The sequence below is a fragment of the Bombus huntii genome, chromosome 13 (genome assembly GCF_024542735.1).
Source record: "Bombus huntii isolate Logan2020A chromosome 13, iyBomHunt1.1, whole genome shotgun sequence".
Taxonomy (NCBI): domain Eukaryota; kingdom Metazoa; phylum Arthropoda; class Insecta; order Hymenoptera; family Apidae; genus Bombus; species Bombus huntii.
Window position 1 is genome coordinate 6,932,751 of NC_066250.1, and position 16,322 is coordinate 6,949,072.

A 16,322-nucleotide genomic window follows, 5' to 3' on the forward strand; every position below is an offset into this window, starting at 1 on the left:
ATGGACATGTTTCGTCCATGAGCGAACACGACGAATGAATCATCCTCCTGACAAGACCAGACACGTGATTCTCTCATTATCTTGAGGCATCGTTACCATATATTAGGCTGATGCATATGAAATGTTGTCTCTGCCGAGTTTGAATTTGACGGCCCATTAAATTTTGTCCTAACGTCAATTATTAAGCATATTACGGAAGAATGTATTAGGCGCAAATGACGTATATTCAATGCGAGGAAGACTTATAATAGAATTGTGAGAAGCTTATTATTGACCGTCATGAATAATTGGAATTTGTCTCGCTGGTTGAAACGTTCTGTCTATCACTTCTTTTATTTTAGAAAATACATTGAAATATTTCCAATTTCTCGTGTTTTCCATGCTAAATAAGCAAAACTATATTCTATAGTTTATTATCTACATAAATGTAACATTTGGATAATGTTAGACATCTTTTATTCCATCTACACGATTTTTTAACGCGTAAATCATTTGACAGGCTTGTCGCAAAAATGTTTCCATTCTAAGAAACTAATAATCCCGGAATAACGGAATTAATCATCGGAGAAGTGGACGGAGTAACAGGAAAATTACTTTATTCAAATGGAATATATTTCGAAGAAGCTACGCGTGACTACAGTTTCATTGGAAGAAAGCTAGTTTCACTTGCATCATCCTAATAATAACGAATAGCGTTGTTCGAATCAAAATAGCTTCGAATCTTGCGGTTGCCGCCAGATTGTTCTATGGAGGATGATCCAGAGGTCTCGTAGACGCTAAAAAACGTCTGTGAATAGAAGATCTGTTTGCAGATTTGGTTTGCCGGTAGCGATGCACAAAAACTATGAAGGAAGCTAGACGAACGGAACAATAGTGCAGAGAGCTAGAGACGAATAGTAAAAGGGCAGTTCTAAGACGGTCAGACCGGTAATTTGGTCGTCCATCAGATGGCGTCTTCGTGACCAGCGAATATTATGGTTGTGTAAAAGTCTTGGTTCGAAATTTAAATTCAACTGCACGAGGCTGCGTAGTGGAACCGTAGTAAACCGTGTATAGCTCGCGGCTACTTTTCTACTAAATCGTTTTGATTATACTCATTACCCGAGGCCTCGCCACGGTATTCTTTCTTCCATTTCGAGGTTAGACAGAAGGAACCTTCGTGTTTCCATTATTCCCGGAAATCGTGGGCCAGGAATCGGCCGGATAGGTCGTACGAGTGTATCATTTTATAAGGCGGCATTCTACAATGTCTGACCATACGAATTCGAGACGAAACCACGTACCTACGTTCTTCTAATGGATTTTTGAAGTTCTTCCCTTCAAACTTGCTTTATGACTCGAAGTAAGGTCGAACTAGGTTACGGTTCTAGTAAGTTTTGACGAACATGACCGAACAATTTATATTGATCCTTACGAGCAGCTATGTCGTATTTCAGATGTTTAATTCGTCAGGATACCGTATCCGTTGTAATCGTGGTATTAAAAATGCCATCGTGTTTCTATTTCTGTTTGAAAGAATTCTTGATGCTTTAATGAGAATTCTCCGTTCTTTTTTTTCATTAGACGTGTTAGAAACATTCTGCAGTAAAATTATATCATAATCGAAGGGAATGCTGCAATAACGAGACAGCAATCTGAATAAACTAACAAAAACTAAATCAAAATCAATTTATTCGTAGCGTATTCGTGAGTATGAGTGTGAAGGCAACATAAGAGCAGAGGTTGAGGAGCAAAAAACTGTCTAGTAATTTACACCCGGTGAAATAGAGGAACATCGAAATCGTAAATCATAATCCTCGCAGATTCTTTAAAGGCTCGTGAACGTCAGCCACGAAGGATCAAATCGCGCGGTTAGAGATATTAATGGCTCCAATTCTCTGTGTTGTAATTGTAAAACAGCCTCGCTCGGAGCCGGACTATTAGGCCGAGCTTGTCGCTCGTTGCTTTTATATCATTTTTGTACGCGATATAAGAGAGAAACAGGGCCACTATTTCCACGTAATATCGTTTAGTAGCTTTACAAGGTAGATAAGATAAAGTCTCTGGTTCGAATAATGAGCTCGTATCTCTGCTCGACAACGACAGCCCGAAACGTCAATAATCGTTGTCGAGATTGTTAAAGGAATAGAGAAAGAGAGAAAGACGAAGCAATTAAAATGCAACCTCAAAGACAGGGGGAGAAAAAAAGAGGAGGGAAGGAATGTCCTTCGCACAGATAGCACGTAATTTGTCGCAGAAATGCTTGACCGTACAAATCGTGTCGCCGGAAACGCGCTATCGAGTAAATCGAACGTTCATCCGTTTTAAACGCGCGACTGCAAGCGTTTTTGTTAACTATCAATCGAGATATCGGGCAATATCGCATGGAGGGCGATCGTTTGGCAAACAGCACGCAATAAACCGTGAACGAGACAGCATATAAAAAGGAAAGTTCCACGATTTACATATTTAATAAATGTCTGAATAAACGGACATAACGAATTATTAGTGCGAGCAAAGCGGTAAACGATACAAAGTGACACGGCCGAGTGATTTATTGACGTTTAATAAGTGAAATCTTAGTTGAACCAGCGAAAGTCTCGTTCGCGAGTGTTACATCCGCATGGATTATGGTTGGAGAAGGTGTGAACTCCTCGGAAGAGTGTCAACGAGATTCATTCACCGTTCCACGCATTGAGAAGATTTTTGGCAATTGAATGAATTGCGCTGAAAATGTTAGTTGTAGTTTTCGAGTGTCATGTTCGAATTAATAATCGTAATCTTTATTAAAACGTTGAATATCTTTTTGCTTATTAAAAGAATGCCCAGATTAGAATATAAAAATTTGAGGATCGCTGCAGGTCAATGGAACCCATTGATATTTAGATAGTGAATGGATAAGGAAATGTTTTCTAACATATAATTTCAATTTCATAAAATCTTATTAAACGTTATTTCTAATTACCGATGTGTCGTTAATATGTATACTTTAATAAAATTCGCATATTATTACTACAAATTGACCAAGTGTCTGGCTGCTCATGAACAACAGCGCATATAAAAATTTTCCTTGTGAAAACATGTGGACAGCGTATCACGTTGAATGGAAAACGTCTAAATATAAACATTACTTATGCGCCAGTGCAACTGTATCGCCTAGAAGGGTGTCAACGGAAACGCATTGGCGAACTATCGATCGACTGCAGTCGTTAGAATGCACGTGACCGAGCCGGTACTCTTAATAAAGCAGAATATACGTGTGCCTAGCGGATAGTTACGGCTAAAACCGGGATAATCCAATAATTATCCAACACGCGACGATTGTCCAGGTTTTTTATCATTCGGCCTGCGGAATTCGCAGCTCGGTTATGACACCATTTTAAAATCGAAAGACTTTTTCCCTACGGTGACAAGTGGACTAATGGAATTACCGACCCCTTTAAAATATAAAAAAGCTTTCGCATTATAGATCGAAGCTAATAAAGCTCTTCCCAGTCAGAAATTAAATCCTACTTTCAATCGCTTTCAAGAGAAAGAGGAATATATTATATTTCTCTATATCTGCGACAAAGATACTTATCAATAAGAATAAATCATACGAAAGGTATCCTAGTAACTCCATCTGTATCGATCAGAAATACTTGTGATAGTGCCGATCAACTTCATCGAGCAGTATCTGGTATTGGTAACATAGTAATTATCGTAAACGAATTTTGAAGCTCCTGCCCTATAGAAAATGTTAAATGTGATTTATGGTATTTTTCGTTTGTAGACATGGAGAGTTTGTTCGTAGTCTTCGACTAAGCCCTTTTCTTTCGAGAAGTAAAAACGACAGAGCTTTCTTATCAAACCTACAAACAGTAGAATGCGCCTATTTTCGCACGACAGAAACATGGCCGATACGTGACCGTGTTATGCCATGGAGACACCAGCCGGACAACATTGTAGCGACTTGCGACATGCGCCGCAATTATCCTCTCGCCGTCTCATTTGCGATTGTAATTAAGATCAGCCACGGCTGTGGACGCGGACGCATTCGAGCGTGCACCGATCGGGTCGCGATTGCTCCGGTTGCGGCGCTAACCGCGCTTTCGTTGCGGCGCTAACGCGACTAACAGCTTCTCACCCGTCGAAGCGCTGCCTCTTTTCATCCTTCTCTCGCTTTCTCTCGTGAAACGGGCAAGATCCAATAAATAGAAGATAAAATTTTCGTACGACTTCGAAAGGGTCGTGATTAATCGCGATTCGATTGCTTGTAAGAGGGGGGAGAATCGAGCGAGAGAAGGTTCGCGGCGTTATCGGCGACGATCGTGTAATTACAGGCTCCAGCGGTGTCTACACGTCGAAAATTATTCTGCCGGTCGAGTTGAATAGAAGTTATCGTCGGAGAACAGGCCTCGGGAAAATCGACTCGGATTATTGCCACAGGATATAATTAAATCCGTTCAACTAGTTCTGTCAGTTTCCGGTTTTTCCATTCGCGAGGAATTCTTCAACGAAGGGAAAGGGGACGCAGATGGAATCCGTAAAGTTTGACCGGTCGGGTACTCGCGAGAAAACGCGTAGGAGTAGCAGGCGGTGCGGCTCTGGTAATTACAGGACGACTGGTTATTATAAGTACACGTGTTAATGGTGTGCGTCGGTGAACCGGCCGGTGATCTGGGTTGCGTTATCAGGAAATACCGTGTTGCAAGAAAATCTGTTGCCGGTGCCGTTAGAACTAGTTTTTAACAAACCACAAGCGAGTCAGCCTAAGCTTTTCCTATGAGATCGCCGCCGGTCTATGCGTTAATACGAACCAATCGACGTTTAATAAATTTTGGTCTGCTTGCCGATAGCGTGCCGCACACACCGGCCAGAATTCGCCTCGTTTGTCATTTTATCTTTCGATTAACATTCTTTTCCCTTATCGCCAGTCGGCTACGTAATTCTAAGCAATTATGTATCTACTCTCACTGCACTTAGAAAAGTATCGAACAACAGCGACGCGAATAACATTCTCCACCGTGCTAGATCTATTTTGACAGTGTGCAATTCAAGGCTGGTATACTTTCTCGGCTCGCTGAGAAATATACGCAACAGCGAGCGAGAGCTCGAGAGTCGCAGCATTTTTGGCAATTAAATGGAAATACGGTGAAATTCTATTATAGGAACTTGGTCTATTTCAATCAAATTTTAGTTAATATCCGATTAAACGATTTCTGTTGATCGAATCTAATCGTCTGGTCGCGAATTACCATTATATAAAACGAAAAGTCGTATTACCATTATATGAAATCCATCAATTTGTCCTCTGACAAATTTACTTAAATGGTGTTTTAGAAGAACATAGAAGAGGCAAGAGAATATATACAATTAAATAAAAATAAAAAAGAAAGAGGAAAATGCAATTGAAGATTGCGTAGTCACGTCCATCACAGACAATCGCGTAACGCCACCTCAAAAATACGATTTGCCCTTCGAATTTTCCTTCTCGAGCTTTTCAAGCAACTCACTCGCAAACTTCTTCGCGATAATCTTCTAGTAGTTCTGACGGGTCACGTAGTTACCTAAGGTAGAAGCTTTGCGTGACTTCAACCCCTCTTGCACCCTCGTATATTCCCCTCGATGAATATACACCGTGTAGAATCCATCTCGCTGCAGAAAGGGCCGTCCACGAAAGCGTAAATCGTTCAGGCACAAGATTTTCGTACAAACCTCGACACGCACGCCGGATAAAGAGCCAGGAAGATGCAGCACGGGGGACCTCGAGGAGCGGGGGCTGGTTTCCGCCTCGGTAACCACATGTTGCAACTTTCCAGCGCCTTTGTTGCACCTTTGATTTCCAGTCACGACCCATAAGACGCAGATCCATGTTTTTTCTTGCCCTTTCATCTTCGTTCTCCTCCTTTATCGACTTATCTGGTCTTCTTCTTCTACCAAGCATACATTACGCGGTTCGTAGCGAGCAATTACAGGAGGAATCAAACCGAGGCGAGTACGTGCGACGCTTACTAGCGGCGAGACGCGCGACTGATCTCTTATTGCGCCGGCAATCAACGTAATGAGCTGGACGTGCGTACCGACACACGGTCGATCCTGCCACACAACGTTGCATAAGGTTGTAATAGTATGGTGGTTGGTTTCGTGAGCCAAAGGAAAGCCGTAGGCCCCCGGCTGGCGTGCGGATGATGAGCCGATATATTTTATTGATGGACCAGATGATCTGGTCGACGGGCCGACTTAGGGGTGAGCTTGAGAATTTGCGTGAGCATTGAATCGGACAGCTGACTTAGCGTGTGCAGAGGCAGAGGCTTTTGGAAATTACGAGACATTTGTTGCAAGTGTGCACTTGGCAAAGATTAATAAAATACGTGGACAGTCGATGATCGATCAGATGGACAAATCGCAATATTTAACGAGACCATCTTTAGCACTAATTATACTTGAAACATATAATTTTATATGTGGTAACATAAAATTTTTTGTTTAAGACGACTATACAGTATGGATAGCGTATGTTTGTAATAACTGTTTTATAACTTAATCTATGTACATTTTCCATATTTTTACATAAATATTCAATTTTTCAACGAGAGACAGAGATATTTTAACCGTTTAAAACCGTGAAATGCGAACGACATTAGAATCTCGAAACTTTATTACGTAGTTATGGCGCTATAGTAGAAGGACATTTCCCTGATCTTACCTGGCAATCACAGCGGAAGTAAATTCCTTAAGATAGCCAGGTAATTTTCCAGCGAAGCGTAGGGATATTTTAATCGTTCAGAATTCCTAAGCAATCAACCGTGGAGTGACGAAATACCAGCGACTTTCGAATCTCGAAGCTTTATTAACCCTTCGTCGGTGACTCGAGCAATGTTTCAACCCTGAATATTTTTCCTTGGAAATTTTATTCCTCTTAAAAAGACTTTCAAATATTTCGCTTAATAAATAACCACGTAATTTAGTAGACAAATTAACAAAGAATCCAGAATTCGTACAAGTTTTTAAAGAACTTAGAACGCCAAAAAGTCAACTTTTAACGTAAACATTCCGCTTTACATACTGCGGATTAATTTACTTAAATTTGTTACTGTAAACGAAATTGTCCCAACTGTTTTCGCCTTAATTTTACCAACTCGTTATGAAATTTTATCTATTGCTCCTTTGTAAAAGCATAATAAACTACTGAAGGAAATTACTTTTGTACGACTTTCGTTAATCAAATTACTTAAGATAATTGGGCAATCTCCCGAACGAAGATTAAGAATATTTTAATCGTTCGAAACTCTCGAACACGCTGGTGATACAAGAACGACGTTAAATCCCGCGTAGCGCGTTTGTTCGATGGTAAATCGGCGAGGCAACGCTCGTCCCGGCACGATACCGCGAGGATTAAGCTGCGGCCGAGATCCATCGAGCAGGTGAGCCTCTAAAACCAACGACGTCAAGTAGGGAGGCAGAGCGAGAGCATGGCTTGCTTTTAGGGCTAACGACGCGCCCGTAAAGCGAGAACGATGAAAATGGAGAGTAGAAACGTGCGTCTAAGCCTGGAATGCAGCATAAGTGCACGAGGAGGGAAGCCCCTCTTCTCCTTCTCTCTCCATCTCTCTTTCTCTCTGCATCGCGGCTTTAGGTTGGGTTGGGTTGGGTTGGAACCGGGCAGAGGAAACGTCGACGATTTGACTTTGCAGTGTGCCGCGCACAGCATCCTCTTTTTCGATGTGTTTAACTTGTAGGATAGCATGCATAAGCGAGAGGGTAGAATTAGATGGGGGAAAAAGATGGTTGAACACTTCTGTCTGGATGTAACAAGGATAAAACGGGATGCGTAGGAAAGAGACAGAGAGAGGACCAGTAAAAGTGACGAGGGTATGATGTTCGCTTTAATATCCACCAGCAGGTATATATTCTCACTTGCTCTGCTCGTATCTTCTTCTCTTTCTCTCGTGTTCGTTTTGCTCTCTCGCTCTTCATAGTTCGTTCGATTCTCTATCTTCTGCTCGCGAACGAAACCGCTGCTAGAGTGTCGATACTATGAACAGAAAACAGCTCATGGGAAACTCTAGCAATGGCTGGCTCGTTGAAAAAAGGAAGGGAAAAGAAAGAGGCAGATAAATTTTCCAGGACTTATGTAGAGTGCTCGATGAAGTCGAAAAGTCAATGGAGGGAGGAGAATTCGTCTGCCTTTACACGGTGTTGGTTGATCCCGGGAACACACTGATGCGGAAAGCATGACATGCGAAATTCGCCCGCCCTCCGATGGACAACGTAACGAAACGTATTACGCGGCGGGAACTCGTGTTCCTTGAAATCTCTGTCAGCGATTGTACAGTGTTCTCTTAAGAGAAACAGGAAAAATAAACGATATGGTAGACTACCTCTTAATGTAAACTTTCTTTTTAATTTCGTTACGAATCGCTCCAAGTATTTACGAGTATTCTGTGGCTACGGAAAATACTTGAATATTCCGTTACTTTTCAATAAAGTGACTTCTTATCAAGTTCCATGTACATTACATTCTCAGAATATCAAACTTTTATAGCTATATGAAAGTATTACTAAATTTAATAAATTTAATACTCTTTTAGACATAATTAATTTAACGTCACGATAAATACAATGATATAATCGTTGTATGTAGTAGTGTGTTTTAATATTTATTAATGAGTAGATTTCCCTATAAGAAGTTTCCTCTATTCAGATTTCTCGAGTTACATATTTCGGCGTCTGCATCGCTTCACAGTCTCGTACAGCCAGTTTGTGAAATATTCTATTCGTCTTTGAAAAAAGATCCTATGAATCTGTGAATCTCTAACTTCTTAAACGAACAATCATTTGTTGACCGATATATCCAAAAATAATCGATCAATATAATAAAAAGTAAATCTAATTCTACGAAAATTATCGTTTAAAAATAAATCCAAGAAATATAATACCATTTACGATAAATTGTCACGAACATCGAATAACTATTATTCAATCGTCATCCAGCTGAACAAAAATAAAGCGGAATCTCCTATACGAAGTAAAAGACTCCACGTAAAATTCCAAGAAGAATAATCGTGCAATAAAACGTCGTGCTCGTAAACGACGTAAATGATCGTGCACTGCGGGCTAAGAAAATATAACGGACGAATAAATGGCGGCTGGTAGATCCCTGGCGTCGTCACAGTTTCTTTGTCGAGCGACCATGCGCGTCGTGCAGCATTTCCAAGTCCTCGCATTAGGATTAGGCACGCTGCACACACCCGAAAAACCGTACGAGCTGCCCTCGTATTCGTATAAATGTTGTATCCGCAGGTTTTTAGTGTGCGTAGGGTAACAGGCATAGGAGGAGGCTGCGGGTCCCGCGAGATTATGTTCGTGCTGGTTACTGCTTTTATTGTTTTTCGCTGGACTAGACCGGCGAGAGAAGGCGGACCGGTGATCTTGTATCTTAGCAGGATCTACGTGCATTTTCACTTAGCGAGTTACACGATACCGGATACCATTGATGTACCTCGCCAGCTTGGATCATTAGTACCAACTGTTAGAGAGAATCCGCAAGTACCATACCTCTCTTGAGCCTAGCAGTATTTTCATTTTTCTTTTTCCATGTTCGTTCCGTTTCGATGGGTTTAGAATTGTAAAGGGAGAAAAAGGCAGAGTCAACTGTACAGAATTGTTCTTCTTTTTTTTTTTTTTTCGCCATCGATTCTTTATGTTCGACATCCTGACCGATACCTTCGATGATGAAACAGTGGAACAGTGTTCGACGAAGAAATCCAGGCGAGAGAAAGATGCACCACTGCACCGTCGAGTCGATCGAGGTTGATTCGCGAATTTAAAGGTGATTAATGCTTTAATGCTAGCCGGGACTTAAGATCTTAAGTAGTTTCTTTTATTTCCGAGATTACTCAGACGGGATAGGTGGTAGGGCGGTTCGATTAACAAGTTTCTTTGGCTGTCGTCTTTCGCTCGATGAACATTTTCGCTGTCTGTCCGTGGTATACTTCCCTTGCGAAGGTATTACTTACGAAAAAGAAGAGATGACGTTATCTTATCCACGATCTCGCGTTGTGGATCTTGAGTCCCATAATGCAATTGAAAATTTACCATTCCGATCTAATCCCGTCACTGTGTGAGGATTAAAAGCACCAACGCACCGATCGAACGACGAAAAAATCGATCTCTGTGTATTAAGACTTTGATGGGCTTTCCAGGAAAGGTCGAACGGAAGGGCCACGCTGCACGAGGGTCGCGATGAACTACAATTAGTGAATCTGTGCGTACCTCCGAGATCGGCGATCGTCGTAAGTAAATTCTATTCGCGACTCTGGAAGCTTTAATACTAAACGTAAGATAATTAAACGAATGAAAGAGGCTTTTTTTGAAAAAAAGAGAAAAGAAAAGGTCTTCCGCTGCACAAGAATCACTCGAACGCTTTTATCAACTTTCTCTTGGCACGTTTTTCTCCTTTTCGCTTTTTTCTCTGATTGCACTTGGACGCACAAGGGGTTGACTCACTTGGTCAGCAGACTGGCAAAACCAACCGCAAAACAATACTCACAGGCTGCACGCACAAGAAAACACGCCGGAATAATGGCACCGCCTTAATTCGTTTCGGGGAAGAGAATCGACGAGACTAGGGACGCGCGAGTCGCGACAATGGTACTAACGAGGTCCCTAAACGCCCGAAAAAGAAAGCGTTAATTCCGACCTTTCAAGTGTAAATTCCTAACCGCGCTCTCGTTTCCACTGTCGAGAAACGTTGCCAGGTATTACGCGTACCACGCGTTCTTTCATCTTTCGTTCGTTTCGCTTAACCTTCGCTGCGAACCGTCGGGGAAGAAAAATACACATTTGGTATACCATTGAAAAAGAACGAAACTTATTTGGTCGCTGTTAACAACGATGATTTGTCAACGGAATATTTTATTTCGGCAATTCGAAAAAGCAGAAATCATGATTTCTTGTTGGACGTTTGGGGTGTTGGTATTCGGCAGCTGCACATTGTCGTTGCAACGATGCTGCACGATTCAACCACACATGCATTAGTGCAATGATGGTTGGTCCTGAGAGTGAGGAGAGGAGGAATATTGTTGAAGCGGGGGGAAGGATCAGGGAAGGGAAAGGATCTCTTTGTCCTCACCGTGATCCATGCGGCAGCATTGACCTGCTGCCCCACTGGCGTAGACACCTGTCCCTTGCTTATCAAACGCTTCTACCAAACTCAATACAATTCGAACATGTCATTTTTTATAGCTTTCTCAAAAAAAAAAAAAAAAAGAAGGAATCTAGAGAAAAAACAAATTAAAAATAAAATAGAATAAACATAAGATAAATACTTCATAAACATTGTACAACTAGTATTCTCAAAAAAAAAATTTTTTTTTCAGATCATTCCTTTCTTCGTCGCAATGAAAAATAAAACAGTAAAAGTCGAATATCTCACAGATTCGTGAAATATTTACCAAATATCTAAGATCGTTTACTAAAATTGAAAGTCGCGGAAGGCGGAGAGGTCAAACTCGCAAAGTTCAATTAAATAATTCACGGTGTGTTCCACGCCACTGGATGACTTATTTCTCTCGCGATACGCAAAAGGCCCGTCTGAACTGGCGAACTGGCCCTTGCAGCCCTGCTGCGTTGCGGTTAACTTCTGCCAAGAGGCCTCCGGACCTCGGGCATTGTTGCAGCACCAGTTTTTGACAGGTACTATAGGCTACGTGGTGCGTGTGCCCACCTACGTACGCTCCACGGATTAACGTCTAGAGAATCAGAATGAAAGAGAGACAGAGATAAAACGATAGAGTCGAAACGGTGCGCGAATGATCACAAAACAGGCTCACGTGAAAACAGGTCCTTCGACTTGACTCATTGGTATTTTATTATCGACTTTGAACGTCGACCCAGAAGACGTTCCAGTCGACTATTAAGTCCGGGATGATAAGTCTCACGCACAGTCGTTCTACCGTTAATAGTCACTTACTTTCGGTCAGATTCTTATAGAACCTGTTCCATGGAACTCGTCCAATGGCTATCGAATTTCAAATGCGCGTCTACATAGTCTACTTGCTGGATTATCGAACCTTCGTGGGTTAGTCTTTCTCTTCGTAGATACACAGTATATAATATAGGACCGTAGAAAAGTCTCGCACCATTTGCGTTAATGGTCTTCTAATCGTAATGAAACATACTTTTACTCGATCGCCGGTCTGTAGGTTATAATAATTTCTTTACTTAGAAATTCTCTAGTTTTTGAAGTGTCTGTTCGTCGAGAACTGTAATCGATCTACCTGAAGTTGGTTTGCCTTCGTTCACTTTTAACTTTGCTATTGTAGAAGGGTGGTCTAGTTAACCAGTTTTGTGTTTAACCAGTTAACAAATTCCTAAGAAAGTATTGAAACAATTAAAGTACCGCCAAGTATCCTCTTTATTCTTTCATTAAAGCGGAACATTTTTACTTGATAGATGATACGTGATTTTTGTCTGTCCTTCTACATATTTCATTATAAAGAATTTTATCTATCTATCGTCTATCGATCGTCTTGTATCTATCGTCCAGACCGCAAAGGGACTGACCCTTTCACCTGAGACAAAAATCGAAATGATAGAGGACGTGAAGTGCACATACCCTCTGAATATGCTTGAAGAGGGTCAGGTGAAACTCTTTTGACGAGCAGACTCGCCAGCCTCTTCGAAGGGAGCATTTATCCTCGAATGAGATACACAGGTCGGGGTAGCCCTAACCTGACCTAACTCTTGACCATCCCCACGGGTGAGCACGCAAATGACTAGAAAGCCTGGACGATTCTCTTCCATCACGTTGGCAAGTGTAACAATCGTCAAATTTTCGATCCTTCTGAAAGAGAGATGATATTTCCATAGACACAAATAGCCTTCCATTGTTCAGAATAGAAAAATCGTCCTAACGATTTCTCCTTAAAAGTCCGTTCAAAGTTAAACCTACCTTAAAACGGAATAGCTAGATAGTCGCTTTCTATTGTTATAAATCTTAAAATCTCTAAAAATAACGCGGCTGTACCTGGAACACATCAACTCTGTTCACAGTAGAAGCTAAATTCTCGATTTAAGATAACTTGAAATTTTTTGACGAGGGACGAGACGTCGATTTATCAAAGCAACTTTTCTATCAGATCGCTGGAAATTTATGCGCTCATACGTCAACTCTCAGCCACTATTTGCATACGGTTCGTGCATAGAATTCCTTTAATAACTTATTTTCAATACAATAATATTCAACTGTACGCGTTAGTTGTTATATGCAAGATCAGGTGGCTATTGTTCGATCGATGAAAATTAATTCTGATCAACGACGTATTCGTATCTGAGCTCAATACGACGACAACTAGAAAGGTTCGATCTCTGAGTTTTCAGATATTTATAGAATTCGTAAACGAATTCATAAACTATAGTTTGCTTGTAAACGAATGGATTTTTACTCCATACATACCAAATACCCTAAATTTTTCATGCGAAAGACTTAACCAATCCCGATAAAGATTCTAACGATGCAACCACGTTCGGATCATCGTTTTTTTGACGTCGCCACTAATGAACCCCCGAGATAACTTCCAATCCTTCGAGATAGCTCGACATCCCTGGAAGAGGGATAACAAGTCAATTAATCGAGGCGACTTTTCCACCAGATCTTTCCATCCAGCAGATCTCAGAAAAATTCAATTTTAGAATCTTGAATTCTAAAATTCAATTTTAGAAATGAACGATTCACCCCGGAAGTATAAGTAATCATCCAAAATTTCAGCACTTAAAGGAGTTACCCAATCGCTCTAAAAATTCTAAGGATACAATCCTGCTTGGATCACCGTTTTTTCGATGTAGCCGCTGATGAATTCCAGAGCTACCTTCCAACCATCGGAAGCTTCGCTAACGCAACCTTAGTAACCAATAGCGTTGTCGGTCGCTCTAACGACCCCTCTTCCACCTCCACTACTGGTGAACCAGTAGGCCACAAACTGAGGAAGGCCCGAAAATACCCACGAAGCGTAAAACACGGCTTCCTCTAATACACCTGAGCTTGTGTACAGTCTACCTTCGTTTATGGTTTATGGGATAGGTGCAAGTGTGTACTATATTTTCGTAAGGACTGAGGCTGGTTGGTGTAAACTAAGGCGGCGTTTCCTTTGTGCCGCGCTGGAAGCTAGTTTCGGTTGGATGATGCGGTTCGATTCACAATGCCATCGCTAATGTCCACTTTCAGCCTCCCTCGCAGGCCCTTCACAACTATCGGGCTGTTTTAGTGCTTTATGACAGCCATAATATCGCCTTTCCCGTATACCAGGTAGAACAGAGCCCCGAACAGGCTGTAATGATCCGCAGCAGCATTATGAATAGCTGGGCTTGCCGTAATTGTTCCTAGTTATCATGTTGTGTACTTTTGTTGAATTCTCTATACTTAGAAATTTGTCTGATAAGGATCTGTGGGCAATTTAAGAAGGTATTTTCTACACTTTGTTTAACAATTTTTTATCCTTGTGTCCTCGTGGAAATATCGAGAAATTTACTTATGATTCCTGTTCTTCGTAGTTAAATATCGCAAATGAATGTTTTGCGAAAATATTACACATCACACGAAATTCTACATAAGTATAGACATAAATTGGAAAATCATTTTGGATCATCGTGTATTGGAATTATAAATTTAGAGAAATTTTATGAAACAATTACATGTGTATAAGGCACAAGATTTTAAACAAAATGTGAATTTTGAAACTTCGATATTTAATATCTGTGAAATATTTTATCACGGAAACATAGTGCTCGTATAAGAAACAAGAGAAACTATCGATTCTTATCTTCTTTGCATTTGATATGCGATAAGCTTCCAAATATCAAAAATTTAGAGAAGCATTCTCCCAGTGACTCTTGGAAAGTTTGATCTTTGTAATTGACTTCCTAACGAATCGATAGTAATGCAACGCGTGTCTTTGTTAGAACGAAATGGAAAGCAAAAAAATAATTCGCGAATGTAATTATCGAGACGGAGAGCGACGTGGAAAAAAGTGGCTACGCGAAAACATCGGTGCATTGAGTCGCATAATGAAGCTGCTTCGATCTGAGTTTCCGGTCGGACGGTGAACGCCGCGAAACGCTCTTTGGGTGGTCTCTCATTACGGCGGTTCCTTCAATGATTTCTTAGCACATTCGGCCAGGAACATATGGCTTCTGACCGTTGAATCGGGATGACTGGCCGCACAGAGGGCAGTATTGTAGCAGTTGGAGTGATTTTTCATGGGAATCATTCCCATAAAAAAGACCGAACCTTCTACTGTCTGACTAAATACTGTTATACAGGGTGTTTCCCAAATCGTGGTACAATCAGAAAGGAGATAATTCCTTATGTAAAAGTAGGTCAGAAATATAGAACGAATTATTTTCACATGCAGCTCCGTTTTCGAGAAAATCGAGTTTGAATATTCCTTAAGTACACGTGCACTCGACTAATACCATATATGGACTGTGTGTATGATATGTAGGGGCACAGAATGTAAAAGAATTGGAAAATATAATACGCAGTATGAAATATGAGACGTACATTTGCTTTTTATTTACGATGAAGCTTTATCGCGACTCAGAATCAAGATGAAACTATAATCATGTTTTAAAACGATTATTTTCATTACAATCAATTATCAATACGGGTTAATAATTGACCTAGATGTTTCATCGTTTAAAACCGTAACTCTGATGACTGTGAGACAAATTGAATGTACTCTAACGATTAGCGATTAAGAATGAGAAATTCACGGCCTATTAATATAAATGAAATAATGCCCCAAATGCCTCAATATTTCTATTTCAAGTTGTTAAAACACGAAACGAATTTGATAAGTGGACGCGCGTTGTATAATCCATAAACAAGTATCAAAGCTTTGGACGTTATAACGAGCACTTTATTTCAGCCATTTCGTATCTTCTATGTCTATTACGTGTACTTTTGACCATTTAAATTTCCCATAAACGCATAAACGCGATACAAGAACCCGCCATTTAAAACAATTATTTCTACATCAAACTATATTCAATCACGCCAACTTGCAACCCCCAGTTCTCTCGCTTTCGTAAACCAACGATCGTTGAAATACCGGTCATTTGCACGCTAATAAACGCGGCGGTAAAGACAGTAAGAACACCTCGCTCCATAATTCCAAACTGCCGTTCTCCCTGCGCAATCTAGCCGCAGAATCGAAGTTGTACGGTTCGCGAGGGACGAAGAAATAAACGAAGTAATTGTCGGTGAAGAAAGGAAACGATACGGACGAAGAGTGGACGTTGAAGAAATGGGGGAAGATGGGAGAGGAGGCTGGTAATTATCATTTCTTGTACAAGCCGCC

General features: G+C 40.9%; 1 protein-coding gene across 1 annotated transcript in view; it reads left to right on the top strand.

The window, feature by feature from the left end:
• Window positions 1-16,322, top strand: part of LOC126872331 (nuclear receptor coactivator 5-like) — a 58,437-nt gene that overhangs the window by 22,774 nt on the left and 19,341 nt on the right. Inside the window, exon 3 of the mRNA XM_050632165.1 lies at window positions 10,167-10,256. Within this exon, the coding sequence (XP_050488122.1) occupies window positions 10,167-10,256 (90 nt within the window). The remainder of the gene's footprint in view (window positions 1-10,166; window positions 10,257-16,322) is intronic.